The sequence below is a fragment of the Salmo salar genome, chromosome ssa02 (assembly GCF_905237065.1).
Source record: "Salmo salar chromosome ssa02, Ssal_v3.1, whole genome shotgun sequence".
NCBI classification, from domain to species: Eukaryota; Metazoa; Chordata; class Actinopteri; order Salmoniformes; family Salmonidae; genus Salmo; species Salmo salar.
In genome coordinates, this window is record NC_059443.1 from 58,077,426 (window position 1) to 58,100,193 (window position 22,768).

Below are 22,768 nucleotides of genomic sequence, written 5' to 3' on the forward strand. Positions count from 1 at the left end.
CTACTGAGTAGGAGGATGGCTGACACACTGGAGCCTAATGAGAAAAACTAGATACAAAATGTCCGTATTACATACAGGATTGCTCAACTCGTCCACCCACATGGAGGGTTGATAAACAGCATCCCTTTACTACGGTGTTGCTCAATTCTGGTCCAGGGACACTCACACAGTATGCAGGCATTTGTTCCAGCCCAGCACTAATCTGATTCAGCACTTACACACCTGATGCAACTGGTCAATGGCTCGTTGATTAATTGATTCAAGAGTTAGTATTCGGCTGGAACAAAAGCCTGCACTCCCTGTGTGGTGGTACCCTGGACCGGAGTTGAGAGATTCTGGCCTACTTTCAACTGCCTGTGCCCAGGAACCAGAGATGCCTAGTGGTCCCAGTTGACCTTGATGATCTGACAAACACAAACACGGTTACAGATTAGTAACTTGTACACACTAACAATACATTTATTTCAGGTCTCTCTTTCCTGTTAGTACTAACTTAGCTGAAGACTAGAATACAAAATGCTGTAGGTCAGGATAACGATTTTAGTGATGACAAATCATGCAGATGGGGACGTTACACTTCACCAAAACATTTGATTTGCTATTAAGTCTTTGAAAGGCTTGCTGCTAATGCACATTAGAGACCTGACACCCACTTCATTATGGAGGCCAGTATTAAAAAATAGCAAGTGTAACAAGTTCATAACACCCCCTTAAGCAACTCCTTAGCACAAAAGGTCCATTCAGTGTGCGGACGAATCCTGAGAGGAGTCAGTGTACAGTGCAGCTGACTGGGTTCACTCATGTGTACAGAGAGAGAGAGATGGGGAGTGCATTTACTCAGCTGAGCCCCCACCATACTTTCATTTGGAGAATGGTACTGGAAAACAGGCAACAACATGGGTACATCCAGCCCATTAGTTCTCAATGTGTAAGACAGACAGACAGACAGACAGACAGACAGACAGACAGACAGACAGACAGACAGACAGACAGACAGACAGACAGACAGACAAGACAGACAGACAGACAAGACAGACAAGACAGACAAGACAGACCAGACAGACAGACAGACAGACGCTTCTGTCCAGATGAAGATTCCCTGGCCTTGCCTTCATAGGAGACATCAGACACAAAACAAAAGTCTTGCTCTGTGTGGAAAAAGATATCTAATAATATCTACAGTTGACGTCGGAAGTTTACATACACTTAGGTTGGAGTCATTAAAACTCATTTTTAAATCACCACAAATTTCTTGTTAACAAACTATAGTTTTGGCAAGTTGGTTAGGACATCTACTTTGTGCCTGACACATGTAATTTTTCAAACAATTGTTTACAGATTGATTATTTCACAAATAATTCACTGTGATCACAATTCCAGTGGGTCAGAAGTTTACGTACACCAAGTTGACTGTGCCTTAAAACAGCTTGGAAAATTCGAGAAAATTAGGTCTTTAGAAGCTTCTGATAGGCTAATTGACATAATTTGAGTCAATTAGAGGTGTACCTGACATCATGGGAAAATCAAAAGAAAATCAGCCAAGACCTCAGAAGAAAAGAAATTGTAGACCTCGACAAGTCTGGTTTACCCTCGGGAGCAATTTCCAAACGCCTGAAGGTACCACGTTCATCTGTAAAAACAATAATACGCAAGTATAAACACTATGGGACCACGCAGCCATCACACTGCTCAGGAAGGAGACGTGTTCTGTCTCCTAGAAATTAACGTACTTTGGTGCAAAAAGTGCAAATCAATCCCAGAACAACAACAAAGAATCCTTGTGAAGATGCTGGAGGAAACAGTAAAACCACAGTAAAACGAGTCCTATATCGACATAACCTGAAAGGCCACTCAGCAAGGAAGAAGCCACTGCTCCAAAACCTCCATAAAAAAGACAGACTACGGTTTGCAACTGCACATGGGAACAAAGACCGTACATTTTTGGAGAAATGTCCTCTGGTCTGATGAAACAAAAATAGAACTGTTTGGCCATAATGACCCTTGTTATGTTTGGAGGAAAAAGGGGGAGGGTTGCAAGCCGAAGAACACCATCCCAACCGTGAAGCACGGGGGTGGCAGCATCATGTTGTGGGGGTGCTTTGCTGCAGGAGGGACTGGTGCACTTCACAAAATAGATGGCATCATAAGGATGGACAATAATGTGGATATATTGAAGGAACATCTCAAGACATCAGTCAGGAAATTAATGCTTGGTCACAAATGGGTCTTCCAAATGGACAATGACCCCAAGCATACTTCCAAAGTTGTTGCAAAATGGCTTAAGGACAACAAAGTCAAGGTATTGGAGTGGCCATCACAAAGCCCTGACCTCAATCCTATAGAAAATGTGTGGGCAGAACTGAAAAAGCATGCGCGAGCAAGGAGGCCTACAAACCTGACTCCGTTACACCAGCTCTGTCAGGAGGAATGGGCCAAAATTCACCCAACTTATTGTGGGAAGCTTGTGGAAGGCTACCCAAAATGTTTGACCCAAGTTAAACAATTTAAAGGCAATGCTACCAAATACTAATTGAGTGTATACTTCTGACCCACTGGGAATGTGATGAAAGAAATAAAAGCTGAAATAAATCACTCTCTACCATTATTCTGACATTTCACATTCTTAAAATAAAGTGGTGATCGTAACTGACCTAAGACAGGGAATTTTTACTAGGATTAAATATCAGGAATTGTGAAAAACTGAGTTTAAATGTATTCGGCTAAGGTGTATGTAAACTTACGACTTCAACTGTATGTCCACTGGTTGTTAGTAATGGAAGACTGAGGAGGAGAGTAGATGAGGGAGAAGGACCCCCGCTAACCACAGGGACGGGAAATAGACCAGCGCTAACCACAGGGACGGGAAATAGACCAGCGCTAACCACAGGGACGGGAAATAGACCAGCGCTAACCACAGGCACGGGAAATAGACCAGCGCTAACCACAGGCACGGGAAAATAGATTAGCGCTAACCACAGGCACGGGAAAATAGACCAGCGCTAACCACAGGGACGGGAAAATAGACCAGCGCTAACCACAGGGACGGGAAAATAGACCAGCGCTAACCACAGGGACGGGAAATAGACCAGCGCTAACCACAGGCACGGGAAATAGACCAGCGCTAACCACAGGCACGGGAAAATAGACCAGCGCTAACCACAGGGACGGGAAAATAGACCAGCGCTAACCACAGGGACGGGAAAATAGACCAGCGCTAACCACAGGGACGGGAAAATAGATCAGCGCTAACCACAGGGACGGGAAATAGACCAGCGCTAACCACAGGCACGGGAAATAGACCAGCGCTAACCACAGGCACCGGAAATAGACCAGCGCTAACCACAGGGACGGGAAAATAGACCAGCACTAACCCCAGGGACGGGAAAATAGACCAGCGCTAACCCCAGGGACGGGAAATAGACCAGCGCTAACCCCAGGGACGGGAAATAGACCAGCGCTAACCCCAGCGATGCGAAATAGACCAGCGCTAACCACAGGGACGGGAAATAGACCAGCGCTAACCCCAGCGATGCAAAATAGACCAGCGCTAACCCCAGCAACGCAACATAGACCAGTGCCAACCCCAGCAACGCAAAATAGACCAGCGCTAACCCCAGCAACGCAAAATAGACCAGCGCTAACCCCAGCAACGCAAAATAGACCAGCGCTAACCCCAGCTACGCAAAATAGACCAGCGCTAACCACAGCGATGCAAAATAGACCACCGCTAACCACAGCGATGCAAAATAGACCACCGCTAACCACAGCAACGCAAAATAGACCACTGCAAACCTGAGGCAAGTGCTTTTTAGCCTTTTTGGTGCAGGTGCTTTTTCACATTTCTCCCCATTTCTCTCAACATCTCCACTTGTGACAACTACACAAGCCCAGAATTGCCGCTAGAACAGAGCATCATCATAACTCATGAAGAATCAGCTCAGAAATACAGGCAACCAAGCCGGTGGCGGTCCCTTAATCAGGACGCATCCATGCAATGCTTGAACTAAGCAGAGAAGCCCCTGGGTGAGTTTCCCTTCAGAGTGGGCCTCTGTTTCGCCTCAAACTCACAAACAGAGCACTGGTATCAGTATAAGCAGATCTGAAGGGTTTGGATAGGTTTGAGCAGTGTAGTGGGGGACCTTCCACCATATTGCTAACAACTTACAGATTTAACATTGAAAGGATAGGTCCAAGGAGAAGGGTTAGGGAGTGTTTTGGGACGGGCTGTCTGGTTTGTCTCAACACCACCACTAAGAGAGGGCTGGTATCAGTATCAGGGCTCTCCCAGGTCTCTGGGATGATAAACAGAGACAGGAGCCGACATACAGTAATAATCACTGATAACACTCTATAGACTGCTGAGGATAATGCTATGTAGGAAAAGGTCCTGCTTTAAAGGCCATTCTCCTTCCCTCTGAAAGGTCACACACTGACTTAATGATGCTTAGCCTGGTCCCTGATCTATTTGTGGTCTATTGCCAACCGTGATCTGAGAATGAATCCCAACACACTAAAAAACACTGTGGCATCAGCATGTGTTCTTTTCCCATTCTCTGATCCACTTGATCCCAGGAGCCCGACCTGTGGTCCTGAACGTTGGGAACGAGTGGGAAGCACAGATGGGGTCTGAGAAGAGCCAGTGAGCAGAGGTATGCTGTGACACACACACCACTATGTGTATTAATAGAGTACAGCCTAGAGAGGGCCAGCATGTCACAGCCACAGAGAGGGTCCGGCACATCACAGCCATAGAGAGGGCCAGCACATCACAGCCATCGAGAGGGTCCGGCACATCACAGCCATAGAGAGGGCCGGCACATCACAGCCATAGAGAGGGTCCGGCACATCACAGCCATCGAGAGGGTCCGGCACATCACAGCCATCGAGAGGGTCCGGCACATCACAGCCATCGAGAGGGTCCGGCACATCACAGCCATCGAGAGGGTCCGGCACATCACAGCCATAGAGAGGGCCGGCACATCACAGCCATAGAGAGGGTCCGGCACATCACAGCCATCGAGAGGGTCCGGCACATCACAGCCATAGAGAGGGCCAGCACATCACAGCCATCGAGAGGGCCAGCATATCATAGCCATCGAGAGGGCCAGCACATCACAGCCATAGAGAGCAGGAAGGAGAAGGACAGAGGGATGATGCATAATGAGACAGACAGAGGCCTTAATTGCTAGAGAAGTCCAGGGGGGTATCCTCTAGGTAGAGTACGCTCAGTCTGCATACACACATTGGTCAGAGGGAGAAGAAAAAAAAGAAGAAAAAAGAGAGAGAGAGAGAGAGAGAGAGAGAGAGAAAATAAAAAAAAGGAGAGAGTCTGATAATAAAAAGGAGAGAAAAGGAGTAGAGGCGACTGACCTGTACTGCTCCCTGCATCTAAGTGTAGGCTCTTTGACTTGTATAATGACAAGTCATGCAAGTAATGAAAATCCAGGGAAATCCAGGCATATGGTACACATGCAGACATGTAGGGAAAAACACTAGCCCATATATCATTAAACTAAAATATATTCAGAAATGTATATAAAAGAGGTTCAAATTAAAATAATTAAAATACAAAGGAATCAAACTAAGTGCTGAAAATTCACAGACAGACATGCACTCAAAAATATCACATCAGCTACAACAAGCTTCCAAGATATTTTTTAAATAAAGCTTATTGGAATTGCGGGGTGGGCGCACAATAGTGTATTCCACAATAATAACACATTTCCCAACATACCTGAATTCGCAGGACTTTTCTTCATGTTCTGGTCGTTTGGGAGACAATTTAGTCAACGTTTTCTCCAAAAAGTATTCGTCCAAGTATTCTTGTAGTATATCCCGCTGGTCCTTTCACTGTTCTCACTGTTGCCGCGGCTCATGCGTAACCGTTCGCCGTATCCCAATTCAAACCACCGAGAAGCCTACTCTAATTTATCGTAGCCTAGCCTGTATTATTTATTGTCGCTGGATGTTTCACCAAGCCTGATGTGCACTTCGTGGGATGTTCCGAGTTTCAGACCACACGAGCGTGCATCAGTGGCACGAATGGATGTTGATGTGCCTTTTACGCACGTACCATTTATGACCATGCTGTTATTTTAGTGTTCCGCTTTCCATGCATGACATCATCCGTGCGTAAGCATCCAATCAATCCATGTGAAGAGAGAGGTCGCAGAGATGACGTCACAGGTTGTTGACCTACGGAATACATTTGTTTGAGCTCATTGTAGTCCTCAAAATGTCGCTCTACTGACCATTACATGGAAGATTGAGGAGGTTCTATAATGTATACAGTAAGTGTATCTTTTGTGTTTGAAAAATGTTGTCATTCATATTAAAAGTTCAGTTACAAATGTTTTGCATGCGAGGCGTATTTGCGATTAGACAGAGCATTTGAGCAGCGTCTAAGAGTGAGGGCATTTCCATGACAAGGCTAAAGTGGATGTCCAATGACACAATGTAGTGCAATTGAACTGGAGTCATGACATTATTTGGGCTCCTCTTGTGAAGCCTAAAGGAAACATTTACCTTGATGAAATACAGTACGTATTCATTTAAAATGGTTAGTTCCAACGCTGACCTTTTAAAACAACAACATTTTGATCCAGGCTGCCTATACTTGGTCTGCAGAGGAGGCTGGTGGGAGGAGCTATAGGAGGACGGGCTCATTGTAATTTCTGGAATGGAATTTCTGGAACGGAGACAAACGTGGTTTCCATATGTTTGTGTTTGATACCATTCCATTTATTCAATTCAAGCCATTACAATGAGCCCGCCCTCCTATAGCTCATCCCACCAGCCTCCTCTGGTAGTCCGTTTTTGATATGAATGATGTTGACCTAACTGCCGCCTTAATGTGCAAAAAATAAAAGCCGTATAGGCCTCATGCAGCCAATCAGAATTGATTAGGCTGCTGATTGTTTAAAACAAAAGGCTGTGACAAAATACCCACTGGGCACAGACGTCTATTCAACGTTGGTTCAACCAGTGTGTGACCAGTGGGTAGGCTTCTGTTGGCCTACTTATGGGCATTTTAGTTTACAAGCTGTGACTACATTTTTAGAAGTTTGCTGTAAAAATGTATTCAAATTATTTTAGCCATTTTTCTCACAGCAAACGTGAATATCAAATGAGCCCATTGAACGCATTGACATTTCTGTGTTCCTGAGCTTAGACGTTTGACACCTGACAGATCTTACAACGCCCGGATAGGTTTTTTAAGTATCAGCTAACCATATGTTGTAGAAATATGTCAGTTGATGACAGTCGATGACGTGTCATGCAACCATTGGTTAATGCAAGCAACGTTTGAGCAGAACTCGACCATTGGGCTTGTTTGACATTGCAGGCTTCTGCCGAATGACTGATCTACAAATCACCTTGCATCATAAATAACAACTCTTGGACATTTGTAGATCAGTCAGTCGGTCACCATTTACCCACAATGCATCATGGATTTGATGCTCTCGAACATGGCCAATGGCATCTCCTCATACCCTTATACAGGTCTATATGATCATGGTTTTGCTGCCCTCTAGTGAGCATACATTTAACTACTACAGTTTCTGGTACTGTCTGCAAAATGACTGTCTTTTCTGGTTTACAAGGGAGAGGCCACAGCAGAGCATCGATCACTGTTTTCATAGTATTGCCTGGTGTAATTAACAAAGTAAAGTTCAGCTAATTAAATGTACACATTGGTTAATTGATATGGGAATGGTTTAGGTGCTAAGGTCGAAAGGCTGTCCTTTTCTCTCAGCTCAGGGTTTAACACCATTTTACAACGTGCTCCAAAGCAGTTTGTTGTGTCCGATATGTACAGGCAGTTGATTTAGGCGGTCCTGGTAGACTCTCTTTAGTCCCAGTAAAGAGGAGAGTTAGGCTCTGTTCAGAGCTGATGAAGGGGGAATCCCTAATATGCTGTTTAGCGTAGACGGGTTGGTTGTTTAGCAACAACTGACTCCAGCGCAACTAGGGGGCAAAACAGACGAGGTTGGCTTACATCAGGGTTTCCACAGCTCGGTCCTGCTCTAGCACTACACAGCTGACTCAAATAATCAAAGCTTGATGATGAGTTGGTTATTTGAATCAGCGGTGGAGTGTTTGGGCAAAAAACTAAATGTGGGGGGGGACCCAAGATCGAGTTTTGGAAACCCTGGACTAGATCATGTTAAGCTCATTCCACAGAAGGCTGAGTGTCTGTGGGTTTTCACTCCTCTCTTTTACTTGATGAATTAAGGTCACTAATTAGTAAAGAACTTCCCTCACCTGGTTGTCTAGGTCTAAACTGAAAGTTGAAAAAAAACTGCAGACACTAGGCCCTCCATGGAATGATTTAGGCATAGTCTTAGCTGAAGTAGGAACCCAATTGAGGGGCTGAACTTCAGACTCGCTGTCATTTTTGTGAGTTTTTGTATACTGATTGTTACTGCTACGGACAACGGTTTTTCAAGACAAGCCATGTATCCTGAAATTCTTCATCTGCAATAAATTCAAGTATTGCTTTTCTGCAACCACGGGTCCTCTTCATTCCTACCTATCACGTCCCTTGGCTACTCTGGATCTGCTATTCTACAACCTGTCATTTTCTAGCACTCACTGCTTGCTCTATTTCCTGTCTCTTGTCAGTCAGGCCAACCACAATCTCTCCAAAACATCTTAGGTGTTAGTTTCACTCAGCTGCATGTGTTTTCATGGTTGAGAGACTAGATGTAGGTTAATATGTAGATTTGATGCCTTTCTAATTATGTATAGATAAATAATGTATTCATAAGTACTGTATGTTCAGCTGAATGGGAAATCATTTTTTGTATAGATCATTTTTCTTCCATACCTTGAAAGTGGAAAGGAAATGGGAGCTGAAACTCTCTATCTGGATTCCAAGTGTTTCTGCCCTATCCTTCCTGTCCTCTTACTGGACGGAACACCTGCTCCCAGTATCACCTCCTACCTTACCCAGTGCATTCTAAATAGCAAACCTGCCTTTTAAGTTTCTCAACTCCTTATTTACATATAGGTTGAAGTTTATGGGTATCTTCAGCCTATATTAACAAAAGGGTACATGACAAGGCAACAGAATGAACAGGAAGACGTAAAGTCTCACAAACGACAGGGAAGCTTCACCACACTTTTCACACATGATAGAAACATACTTTATGACTGTATTAACACATACGTCAGGGGTAGGCAAATAGATGCAGCTGCAGGACAATTTTTGTCAGAGCGAATGGCAGTGGGGCCGGAAAGTAATAATAATAATTTGTACATTGCTAAATGTAGGCCTCAGTTTCATCTTGATTTGAAGCTTGAGTGATGCAGCTCAACTTGAAAGCAAATTTCAACTGTATATATATATATATACACAGTTGAAGTCGGGAGTTTACATACACTTAGGTTGGAGTCATTAAAACTCGTTTTTCAACCACTCCACAAATGTCTTGTTAACAAACTATAGTTTTGGCAAGTCGGGTAAGACATCTACTTTGTGCATGACACAAGTCATTTTTCCAACAATTGTTACAGACAGATTATTTAACTTATTTCACTGTATCACAATTCCAGTTGGTCAGAAGTTTACATACACTAAGTTGACTGTGCCTTTAAACAGCTTGGAAAATTCCAGAAAATTATGTCATGGCTTTAGAAGCTTCTGATAGGCTAATTGACATAATTTGAGTCAATTGGAGGTGTACCTGTGGATCTATTTCAAGGCCTACCTTCAAAGTCAGTGCCTCTTTGCTTGACATCATGGGAAAATCAAAAGGAATCAGCCAAGACCTCAAAAATACAATTGTAGACCTCCACATTCTGGTTCATCCTCGGGAGCAATTTCCAAACGTCTGAAGGTACCACGTTCATCTGTACAAACAATAGTATGCAAGTATAAACACCATGGGACCACGCAGCCGTCATACCGCTCAGGAAGGAGACGCGTTCTGTCTCCCAGAGATGAACGTACACACATATACACACACACAGTGCTGTGAAAAACTATTTGCTCTTCCTGATTTCTTATTTTTTTTGCACACTTAAATGTTTCAGATCATCAAACAAATTTTTATATTACACAAAGATAACCCAAGTAAACACAAAATGCAGTTTTTAAGTGATGATTTTATTTATGAAGGAGCTGAAATAGTCAAACCACACGGACACACCGTGGTGAAGAAAGCACAGGATGCTGAAGAAATTCGGCCTGTCCTCGAGGGCCCTAACAGTGTTCTACAGGAGCACCATCGAGAGCATACTGTCGGGCTGCATCACAGCCTGGAACTCTGCTCCTTCGGGGTAGCTCACTGCCAGAGCATGCATTATGATAACATAATAATAAACAGTGAACAAGGTATGCTATACCAATCCCCCTGACTGAAACAAAAGCAGTGCCCAAACAGGTGGAGTCTGTGGTGGGTGGTCAGAAAGCAGACATGCAGGGCGAGTACTGCATGTTACAGCATAGCATGTCGACAAGAACACCAGTGCATAGCTTGCACGCAGCAGCCATCATGGAATGAGTGTGTATTACTTGGTTGACTAAATAGACCACCATATTACAGTAGAGTGAATCTAATTGGTTCAAGATCAGCTGATACAAATACTCTGGTTTCTGTCTGAACTCGTCTTCGATTTATTTAGGTAGAAAAGTTTCCAAACATACAATATACTGTAAGCAATATAGCTGAACATCACCAATGCATACCACATACACATATACAAATAAAACATAAACATGAATACACAAGTTGTATATCACATGATTATCAATTACGTATCAATATTTTGATTAAAAGTCAAATGGTGAGAATATTTTTCTTCCTTTAAAAAGATACAATACATAATTACAACTATTTTAAAGTGAAAAAAGCTGTTAGGAAGTTGAAACATAAGTAAAAAACTGACTCATAGTGTAAGAAAAATACTACATCACTTGGTAAAAATGAATAATTGTTTTTACATCAACAAGACACACTCATTACTCCGTATCAGCATGAACAATGTACACAGACCACTATGGTTTCAACCTTCTAGCTATCTCAACTAAAACCATAGAATAATCAAATGTAATGTTGAGGAAACACTGACTTCGTCACTTTTTGTTTTTAGAAGAAACATTGTGTTGGAAATTCCAAATTGTTTGCATAGTCAACTTACACACACACACACACAGGCCACCAGGGGTCTTTTCGCAGTCCTCAGGTCCAGAAAAGGGAAGCATACAGTATTATATGGAGCCATTGGCATCGGCTAATGGGGATCCTAATAAATCAAATAAAATAGGATGGTGGGGATCCAATTTCAGCATTGAAACAATTTAGCAAATTTTGAGAGACAGAACGCAATGTTTGTACAACCCCCCGTTGTTGCAAACCAAACGTTAGGCTATAAGCAAGGGGAAGTAATGTCTAGATGCTTTGTACAGTGGCGATCCAGCTAATCAATTGGCTGGCTGGGCTGATGGGACAATGGATGCGCAGGGATTTCTCAGATGGAACAGAAAACAAGATGCCCATTTTTATGCTATAGGTCTACCCATGCTAAACTGGTTCTTTGTATGGCTTAACCATTTTTTTTTGTTTTGCCTTTATTTAACCAGGTAGGCCAGTTGAGAACAAGTTCTTATTTACAACTGCGACCTGGCCAAGATAAAGCAAAGCAGTGCGACAAAAAGAAACAACACAGAGTTACACGTGGGATAAAGAAAAGTACAGTCAATAACACAATAGAAAATCTATATACAGTGTGTGCAAATGGATTAAGGAGGTAAGGCAATAAATAGGCCATCGTAGCGAAGTAATTACAATTTAGCAAATTAACACTGGAGTGATAGATGTGCAGATGATGTGCAAGTAGAAATACTGGTGTTCAAAAGAGCAAAAAAAGTAAATAAAAAACAATATGGGGATGAGGTAGGTAGTTGGATGGGCTATTTACAGATGGGCTGTGTACAGCTGCAGCAATCGGTAAGCTGATGCTTAAAGTTAGTGAGGGAGATATAAAAGTCTCCAACTTCAGCAATTTTTGCAATTCTTTCTAGTCATTGACAGCAGAGAACTTGAAGAAATGGCGGCCAAAGGAGGTATTGGCTTTGGGGATGACCAGTGAGATATATCTGCTGGAGCGCGTGCTACGGGTGGGTGTTGTTATGGTGACCAGTGAGCTGAGATAAGGTGGAGCTTTACCTAGCAAAGACTTATAGATGACCTGGAGCCAGTGGGTCTGGCGCTGAATATGTAGCGAGGGCCAGCCGATGAGAGCATTGATAAGGGAATTTATATGTTTAAGGTAATGACTAAAGAATTCCACCCTGAAACGTAATTATTAGATTATGTAACATGTATTATGAATAATTAGACTAACGTAATTATTAGACTATGTAAAGTAAAATGAATAAATGTGATTAGACTAAAAGTCCAGTAAGGTTTGGTCAAGACAAGTTAAGGGTGAGAAGTGTGTGACTAAGAAAATACAGAGGACGATTAAACTATTCATGACCTGACCTGGTTGGAACTCTAAGAAACTTAGGACAGGAAAGGGAGTCCTGTCAAGGTCCCTCTAATCTCGGGAGGGAGGGAACGGCGTGGAACTGCCAGCTTGGTAGTGATAAACGAGGAATGTGGATTGTGGGGAAAGATACAGCGAACCTACTGTTTGTGTGTCTGTGTGTGCATGTAAGGAGGCGGGGGAAATGGGAGTTATAAAATGTCATGTCTTTGCAGTTTTGACTTTAGAACATTCTCTGAATAAACTTTACAGACCTTTTGCAGAAGCTGAGTCTTTGCCTAATTATTATTAAACCCGGGGTCTTACAAACCTCGGGGATTGGTCAAAGCTTAAATAATTGTTTAGTTATCATCATTGGGATTGAAAATTCTCGTGACAAGCATACAGGTCACAGTGGTGTGTGGTATATGGGGCTTTAGTGACAAAACGGATGGCACTGTGATAGACTGAATCCAGTCTGCTGAGTAGAGTGTTGGAGGCTATTTTGTAAATGACATCACTGAAGTCGAGGATCGGTAGGATAGTCAGTTTTACGAGGGTATGTTTGGCAGCATGAGTGAAGGATACTTTGTTGCGAAATAGGAAGCCGATTCTAGATTTAATTTTGGATTGGAGATGCTTAATGTGAGTCTGGAAGGAGAGTTTACAGTCTAACCAGACACCTAGGTATTTGTAGTTGTCCACATATTCTAAGTCAGAACCGTCCAGAGTAGTGATGTTAGTCAGGCAGGAGGGTGCGGGCAGCAATCTGTTGAAGAGCATGCACTTAGTTTTACTAGCATTTAAAAGAAGATGGAGGCCACGGAAGGAGTAGTGTATGGCGTTGAAGCTCGTTTGGAGGTTTGTTAGCACAGTGTCCAAAGAAGGGCTTGATGTATACAGAATGGTGTCATCTGCGTAGAGATGGATCAAGAAATCACCCGCAGCAAGAGCGACATCATTGATATATACAGAGAAAAGAGTTGACCCGAGAATTGAACCCTGTGGTACCCCCATAGAGACTGCCAGAGGTCCGGACAACAGGCCCTCCGATTTGACACACTGAACACTATCTGAGAAGTAGTTGGTGAACCAGGCGAGGCAGTCATTTGAGAAACCAAGGCTGTTGAGTCTGCCGATAAGAATACGGTGATTGACAGAGTCGAAAGCCTTGGCCAGGTCGATGAAGACGGCTGCACAGTACGATCTTTTATCGATGGCGGTTATGATATCGTTTAGGACCTTGAGCGTGGCTGAGATGCACTTGTTACCAGCTCGGAAACCGGATTGCACCGAGTAGGAAGGTACATTGGGATTCGAAATGGTCAGTGATCTGTTTGTTAACTTGGCTTTCGAAGACTTTAGAAAGGCAGTGCAGGATGGATATAGATCTGTAACAGTTTGGGTCCAGAGTGTCACCCCCTTTGAAGAGGGGGATGACTGCGGCAGCTTTCCAATCTATAGGAATCTCGGACGATACGAAAGAGAGGTTGAACAGACTAGTAATAGGGGTTGCAACAATGGCGGCGGATAATTTTTGAAAAAAAGGGTCCAGATTGTCTAGCTCAGCTGATTTGTACGGGTCCAGGTTTTGCAGCTCTTTCAGAACATCAGCTATCCAGATGTGGGTGAAGAAGAAGCTGGGGAGGCTTGGGCAAGTAGCTGTGGTGGGTGCGGAGCTGTTGGCCGGGGTTAGGGTAGCCAGGAGGAAAGCATCGCCAGCCGTAGAGAAATGCTTATTGAAATTCTCGATTATCGTGGATTTATCAGTGGTGACAGTGTTTCCTAGCCTCAGTGCAGTGGGCAGCTGGGAGGAGGTGCTCTTATTCTCCATGGACGTTACAGTGTCCCAGAACCTTTTTGAGTTAGAGCTACAGGATGCAAATTTCTGTTTGAAAAAGCTAGCCTTTGCTTTCCTAACTGACTGTATGTATTGGTTCCTGACTTCCCTGAAAAGTTGCATATCGCAGGGAGTATTCGATGCTAGTGCAGTATGCCACAGGATGTTTTTGTGATGGTCGAGAGCAGTCAGGTCTGGAGTGAACCAAGGGCTATATCTGTTCTTAGTTCTACATTTTTTGAAAGGGGCATGCTTATTTAATATAGTGAGGAAATTACTTTAAAGAACAACCAGGCATCTTCTAATGATGGGATGAGGTCAATATCCTTCCAGGATACTCGGGCCAGGTCAATTAGAAAGGCCTGCTCGCAGAAGTGTTTTAGGAAGCCTTTGACAGTGATGAGGGGTGGTCGATTGACCGCGCACCCAAAACGGATGCAGGCAATGAGGATTGAAAACAGCAGAGGTGTATTTGGTGGGCAAGTTGGTCAGGATAAGCTCTATGAGGCTGCCCATGTTTATGGATTTAGGGTTGTACCTGGTGGGTTCCTTGATAATTTGTGTGAGATTGAGGGCATCTAGCTTAGATTGTAGGACGGCCGGAGTGTTAAGCATATTCTGTTTGGTGACCTAAACTGGGACGAACTCTGAAGATAGATGGGGGGCAATCAATTCACATATGGTGTCCAGGGCACAGCTGGGAGCTGAGGGGGGTCTATTACAGGCGGCAACAGTGAGAGACTTATTTCTGGAGAGATTCATTTTTAAAATTAGAAGCTTGAACTGTTTGGGCATAGACCTCGAAAGTATGACACAGCTTTGCAGGCTATCTCTGCAGTAGATTGCAACTCCTCGCCCTTTGGCAGTTCTATCTTGACAGAAAATGTTGTAATTGGGGATGGAAATCTCAGAATTTTTTGTGGCCTTCCTAAGCCAGGATTCAGACACGGCAAGGACATCAGGGTTGGTAGAGTGTGCTAAAGCAGTGAGTGAAACAAACTTAGGGAGGAGGCTTCTGATGTTAACATGCGTGAAACCAATGCTTTTACGGGTTACAGAAGTCAACAAATGAGAGCACCTGGGGACACACAGGACCTGGGTTAACCTCTACATCACCCGAGAAACAGAGGAGTAGGATGAGGGTACGGCTAAAGGCTATTAAAACTGGTCGTCTAGTGTGTTGGGGACAGAGAATAAAAGGAGCAGATTTCTGGGCGTGGTAGAATAGATTCAGGGCCTAATGTACAGACAGGGGTATGGTAGGGTGCGGGTACAGTGGAGGTAAAATCTAGGCATTGAGTGACAATAAGAGAGGTTGCATCTCTGGAGGCACTAGTTATGCTAGGTGAGGTCACCGCATGTGTGGGAGGTGGGACAAAAGAGGTATCTGAGGCATGTTGAGTGGGGCTAGGGACTCCGCAGTAAAATAAAACAATGATAACTACCCTTAATAACAGTATACAAGGCATATTGACATTAGAGAGAGACATAAAGCGAAGCATAAAGCAATCACAGGTGTTGAGTTGGAGAGCTAGCTAAGACAACAATGGGTAAGACAACAACAGCTAATCAGCTAAGACAACAACAACAGGTAAAATGACGATGAATGGGCAGAGAGGGTCAGTTAACTACACACCGGGCCTGAGTTCGAGGCTGGGGCCGACAAATAAACAAAATAAACAAAATGGAGTACCGTGATTAATGATCAGTCCAGCAAGCATCAGCTATGTAGCCAAGTGATCATAAGGTCCAGTGAACAGCAATAGATGAAACAGGGAAGCCGTTAGGTAGTCGTTACTACTCTAGCAAGCGGGAGACACAGTGTTCATAAAGTTAGCAGGCCGGGGCTAACAGAAGCGTCTTCGCCGACGTCCAGCAAAGGCCGGTTGAGGGCACGTCGGACAGAATTACGTCGGCAGACCAGTCATGATGGATCGGCGGGGATCCGTGTCGACAAAGGGTCCAGGCCAATTGGCAAAATAGGTATTGTAGCTGGAGTAATTTTGTTTGCTAGCCTGGAGATGCGCCTGGCTCGAGGCCAACTGGTGCTAGCTTCGGGACAAGGGCATTAGCCACTATAGCCACTCGGTAGCAGCTAGCTAGCTGCCATGATCCGATGCAAAGGTCCAGAGCTAACGGAAGGAATCCGGTGATGTAGTGCAGAAAAGCAGTACAATATGCTCAGGGTTGATATCGCGCTGTGCAGACTGGCAGGTATTATCCAGGCTGAAAGCGGCTGGTGTCTGAGCTAAAAGGCCGCTAGCAGTGGCTGACAATGACTAAATAGCTAGTAGCTAATTAGCTGGTTAGCATCTGATGGCTAGCTTCTGATGGAGGTTCTAGCTACAGTTGAAGTCGAAAGTTTACATACACCTTAGCCAAATACATTTTAACTCAGTTTTCACAATTCCTAATATTTAATCCTAGTAAAAATTCCCTGTCTTAGGTCAGTTACGATCACCACTTTATTTTAAGAATGTGAAATGTCAGAGTAATAGTAGAGAGAGATTTATTTCAGCTTTTATTTATTTCATCACATTCCCAGTGGGTCAGACGTTTACATACACTCAATTAGTATTTGGTAGCATTGCCTTTAAATTGTTTAACTTGGGTCAAACGTTTTGGGTAGCCTTCCACAAGCTTCCCACAATAAGTTGGGTGAGTTTTGGCCCATTCTTCCTGACAGAGCTGGTGTAACTGAGTCAGGTTTGTAGGCCTCCTTGCTTGCACACAATTTTTTCAGTTCCGCCAACAAATTTTCTATAGGATTGAGGTCAGGGCTTTGTGATGGCCACTCCAATACCTTGACGTTGTTGTCCTTAAGCCATTTTGTCACAACTTTGGAAGTATGCTTGGGGTCATTGTCCATTTGGAAGACCCATTTGCGACCAAGCTTTAACTTCCTGACTGATGTCTTGAGATGTTGCTTCAATATATCCACATCATTTTCCTTCTCATGATGCCATCGATTTTGTGAAGTGCACCAGTCCCTCCTGCAGCAAAGCACCCTCCCCCACCATGACGCTGCCACCCCCGTGCTTCACGGTTGGGATGGTGTTCTTCGGCTTACAAGCCTCCCCCTTTTTCCTCCAAACGTTACGATGGTCATTATGGCCAAACAGTTCTATTTTTGTTTCATCAGAGCAGAGGATATTTCTACAAAAAGGTACGATCTTTGTCCCCATGTGCAGTTGGAAACCGTAGTCTGTCTTTTTTAACCTGTTTAGGATAGGGGGCAGTATTGACACGGCTGGATAAAAAACGTACCCGATTTAATCTGGTTACCACTCCTACCCAGTAACTAGAATATGCATATACTTATTACATATGGATAGAAAACACCCTAAAGTTTCTAAAACTGTTTGAATGGTGTCTGTGAGTATAACAGAACTCATTTGGCAGGCAAAAACCTGACAAGGTTTCAGGCAGGAAGTGGCCTGTCTGACAAGGTGTCGTTCTTCTTGTCTCTGTTTATTGAAGAGTGAGGATCTTAGCTGTCCCGTGACACTTCCTACGGCTGCCATAGGGTCTCAGAAGGCGGCAAAATGCTGAATCGTGGCTTTGCAGGCTCTGGCTGAAACAAAGTAGCGCGTTTGGGTAGTGGCTGGTTACAGTACTGTGAGACTCAGGCGCGTGCCCGCGTCGACCGAAAGCTTTGTTTACTTTCCTCAGTTTAGCTAAATGGACATTCCCGGTCGGAATATTATCGTTTTTTTACGAGAAAAATGGCATAAAAATGGATTTTAAACAGCGGTTGACATGCCTCGAAGTACGGTAATGGAATATATAGATTTTTTTTGTCACGAATTGCGCCATGCGCGCGACCCTGATTTACCATTTCAGATAGTGTCTGGGACGCACGAACAAAACGCCGCTATTCGGATATAACGATGGATTATTTTGGACCAAACCAACATTTGTTATTGAAGTAGCAGTCCTGGGAGTGCATTCTGACGAAGACAACAAAAGGTAATCAAACTTTTATAATAGTAAATATGATTATGGTGAGTGCTAAACTTGCCGGGTGTCTAAATAGCTAGCCCGTGATGCCTGGGCTATGTACTTAGAATATTGCAAAATGTGCTTTCACCAAAAAGCTATTTTAAAATCGGACATATCGAGTGCATAGAGGAGGTCTGTATCTATAATTCTTAAAATAATTGTTATGCTTTTTGTGAACGTTTATCGTGAGTAATTTAGTAAAATGTTAGCGAATTCCTCCGGAAGTTTGCGGGGGGTATGCTAGTTCTGAACGTCACATGCTAATGTAAAAAGCTGGTTTTTGATATAAATATGAACTTGATTGAACAAAACATGCATGTATTGTATAACATAATGTCCTAGGGTTGTCATCTGATGAAGATCATCAAAGGTTAGTACTGCATTTAGCTGTCTTCTGGGTTTATGTGACATTATATGCTAGCTTGAAAAATAGAGGTTAATAGTGGTTTTGGAGCAGTGGCTTCTTCCTTGCTGAGCGGCCTTTCAGGTTATGTTAATATAGGACTCGTTTTACTGTGGATATAGATACTTTTGTACCTGTTTCCTCCAGAATCTTCACAAGGTCCTTTGTTGTTGTTCTGGGATTGATTTGCACTTTTTGCACCAAAGTACGTTCATCTCTAGGAGACAGAACGCGTCTCCTTCCTGAGCAGTATGACGGCTGCATGGTCCCATGGTGTTTATTCTTACAGATTGTGGCAAAGAAGGGGGTCGAGTGATAAATGGCAGATATGGGAGGGCAGAACTAATAAACGGGCTCTGTCCGATCACTACAATGGCCACCCCAATCAGAACTACAGATCACAAAATGGCCGACTGCCAAAACTACAATTCCCAGAAGCAAGGGGAACCCTCAGAAGGTGGAGCCGACCCACAGATAAAGGGTCAAGAAAAAACAGGAAGAGAGAGAGAGGGCGGGAAGGATCTTTGAACCATAGAGAAAGAGACAATTGGCTGGATTTACCGTGTACGAGCTTGACTGTTTTGGACTTACCTGTTTGCGTTTAGACCTGGACCTACCGAGAATCAGATTTGTGTACCGAACCCTGCTATCCTTGACCTTACCTGCGGCCTGGGTGGACCAGGACAGAGAAACAAACACACAGGTACTGTCATGTTCGAAAGAACTTTCATTCTGGGCTGACTTTGGTGACAGTTTCCCACTTAATTTGTGACAAATGCTCCTAACTTTGAAGAGGTTTGCCACACGTGGTGGAGAATGTGGGCAGTAGATTAACCATACCGCTGGTTAGGTAGAAAAACATATATGCTTAGTTAGCACTCCAAAGGGTAGTCAGGTTATTTTTTTTTGTGGCTTTGTTTGGTTATAACAGTTTTTTTCAGGAAAATTAGTATGGAGGGAGCCATACAGGCCCTGTTACAAGCGGTGGCCGCCCAACAAGAGGCAACTAGAGCTCAACAAATAGCTCATCAGGACCAAGCCTGGCCTGATGGTCCCACAAACAGGACCAAGCCTGGCCTGTTGAGGAGTGACGGACTCCATCCTAGCTGGAGGGGTGCTCTCATCTTATCTACGAACATAGACAGGGCTCTAACTCCTCTAGCTCCACAATGAAATAGGGTGCAGGCCAGGCAGCAGGCTGTTAGCCAGCCTGCCAGCTTAGTGGAGTCTGCCACTAGCACAGTCAGCGTAGTCAGCTCAGCTTTCCCCATTGAGACCGTGTCTGTGCCTCGATCTAGGTTGGGCAAAATTAAAAATGGCGGTGTTCGCTTTAGCAATCTCACTAGTATAAAGACCTCCTCCATTCCTGCCATCATTGAAAGAGATTGTGATACCTCACATCTCAAAATTGGGTTACTTAATGTTAGATCCCTCCTTCCAAGGCAGTTATAGTCAATGAACTAATCACTGATAATAATCTTGATGTGATTGGCCTGACTGAAACATGGCTTAAGCCTGATGAATTTACTGTGTTAAATGAGGCCTCACCCCCTGGTTACACTAGTGACCATACCCCCCCGTGCATCCGGCAAAGGCGGAGGTGTTGCTAACATTTACGATAGCAAATTTCAATTTACAAAAAAAAAAAACAATGACGTTTTCGTCTTTTGAGCTTCTAGTCATGAAATCTATGCAGCCTACTCACTCACGTTTTATAGCTACTGTTTACAGGCCTCCTGGGCCATATGCAGTGTTCCTCACTGAGTTCCCTGAATTCCTATCGGATCTTGTAGTCATAGCAGATAATATTCTAATTTTTGGTGACTTTAACATTCACATGGAAAATTATAAAAAACTAATCGGCCTATATCGAATCTTCCATTCCGCTCAAAAATTTTAGAAAAAGCTGTTGCACAGCAACTCACTGCCTTCCGAAGACAAACAATGTATACGAAACGCTTCAGTCTGGTTTTAGACCCCATCATAGCACTGAGACTGCACTTGTGAAGGTGGTAAATGACCTTTTAATGACGTCAGACCGAGGCTCTGCATCTGTCCTCGTGCTCCTAGATCTTAGTGCCGCTTTTGATACCATCGATCACCACATTCTTTTGGAGAGATTGGAAACCCAAATTGGTCTACATGGACAAGTTCAGGCCTGGTTTAGATCTTATCTGTCGGGAAGATATCAGTTTGTCTCTGTGAATGGTTTGTCCTCTGACAAATCAATTGTAAATTTCGGTGTTCCTCAAGGTTCCGTTTTAGGACCACTATTGTTTTCACTATATATTTTACCTCTTGGGGATGTCATTCGAAAACATAATGTTACATTTCACTGCTATGCGGACGACACACAGCTGTACATTTCAATGAAACATGGTGAAGCCCCAAAATTGCCCTCGCTAGAAGCCTGTGTTTCAGACATAAAGAAGTGGATGGCTGCAAACTTTCTACTTTTAAACTCGGACAAAACAGAGATGCTTGTTCTCGGTCCCAAGAAACAAAGAGATCTTCTGTTGAATCTGACAATTAATCTGGATGGTTGTACAGTCGTCTCAAATAAAACTGTGAAGGACCTCGGCGTTACTCTGGACCCTGATCTCTCTTTTGAAGAACATATCAAGACTGTTTCAAGGACAGCTTTTTTCCATCTACGTAACATTGCAAAAATCAGAAACTTTCTGTCCAAAAATGACGCAGAAAAATTAATCCATGCTTTTGTTACTTCTAGGCTGGACTACTGCAATGCTCTACTTTCCGGCTACCCGGATAAAGCACTAAATACACTTCAGTTAGTGCTAAATACGGCTGCTAGAATCCTGACTAGAACCAAAAAATTTGATCATATTACTCCAGTGCTAGCCTCCCTACACTGGCTTCCTGTTAAGGCAAGGGCTGATTTCAAGGTTTTACTGCTAACCTACAAAGCATTACATGGGCTTGCTCCTACCCATCTTTCCGATTTGGTCCTGCCGTACATACCTACACGTACGCTACGGTCACAAGACGCAGGCCTCCTAATTGTCCCTAGAATTTCTAAGCAAACGGCTGGAGGTAGGGCTTTCTCCTATAGAGCTCCATTTTTATGGAATGGTCTGCCTACCAATGTGAGAGACGCAGACTCAGTCTCAACCTTTAAGTCTTTACTGAAGACTTATCTCTTCAGTAGGTCCTATGATTAAGTATAGTCTGGCCCAGGAGTGTGAAGGTGAACGGAAAGGCTGGAGCAACGAACCGCCCTTGCTGTCTCTGCCTTGCCGGTTCCCCTCTTTCCACTGGGATTCTCTGCCTCTAACCCTTTTACAGGGGCTGAGTCACTGGCTTACTGGTGTTCTTCCATGCCGTCCATGGGAGGGGTGCGTCACTTGAGTGGGTTGAGTCACTGACGTGGTCTTCCTGTCTGGGTTGGCGCCCCCCCTTGGGTTGTGCCATGGCGGAGATCTTTGTGGGCTATACTCGGCCTTGTCTTAGGACGGTAAGTTGGTGGTTGGAGACATCCCTCTAGTGGTGTGGGGGCTGTGCTTTGGCAAAGTGGGTGGGGTTATATCCTGCCTGTTTGTCCCTGTCCGGGGGTATCATCGGATGGGGCCACAGTGTCTTCTGATCCCTCCTGTCTCAGCCTCCAGTATTTATGCTGCAGTAGTTTGTGTCGGGGGGCTAGGGTCAGTCTGTTACATCTGGAGTATTTCTCTTGTCTTATCCGGTGTCCTGTGTGAATTTAAATATGCTCTCTCTAATTCTCTTTCTGTCTTTCTCTCGGAGGACCTGAGCCCTAGGACCATGCCTCAGGACTACCTGGTATGATGACTCCTTGCTGTCCCCAGTCCACCTGGCCGTGCTGCTGCTCCAGTTTCAACTGTTCTGCCTGCGGCTATGGAACCCTGACCTGTTCACCGGACGTGCTTGTTGCACCCTCGACAACTACTATGATTATTATTATTTGACCATGCTGGTCATTTATGAACATTTTAACATTTTAACATCTTGACCATGTTCTGTTATAATATCCACCCTGCACAGCCAGAAGAGGACTGGCCACCCCTCATAGC

At 44.0% G+C, this 22,768-nt stretch overlaps 1 protein-coding gene across 2 annotated transcripts in view; it reads right to left on the reverse strand.

Moving 5' to 3' along the window:
- LOC106587157 (septin-9) overlaps positions 1 to 6,097 on the reverse strand; it is a 75,902-nt gene extending 69,805 nt beyond the window's left edge. Inside the window, exon 1 of one of the 2 annotated variants that reach the window (XM_014175253.2) lies at positions 5,735 to 6,097. In XM_014175253.2, coding sequence (XP_014030728.2) covers positions 5,735 to 5,759 — 25 coding nt within the window. In that variant the 5' untranslated portion in view covers positions 5,760 to 6,097. The remainder of the gene's footprint in view (positions 1 to 5,734) is intronic. The other variant, XM_014175286.2, reaches the window with a different exon arrangement.
- Positions 6,098 to 22,768: the final 16,671 nt, after the last annotated feature.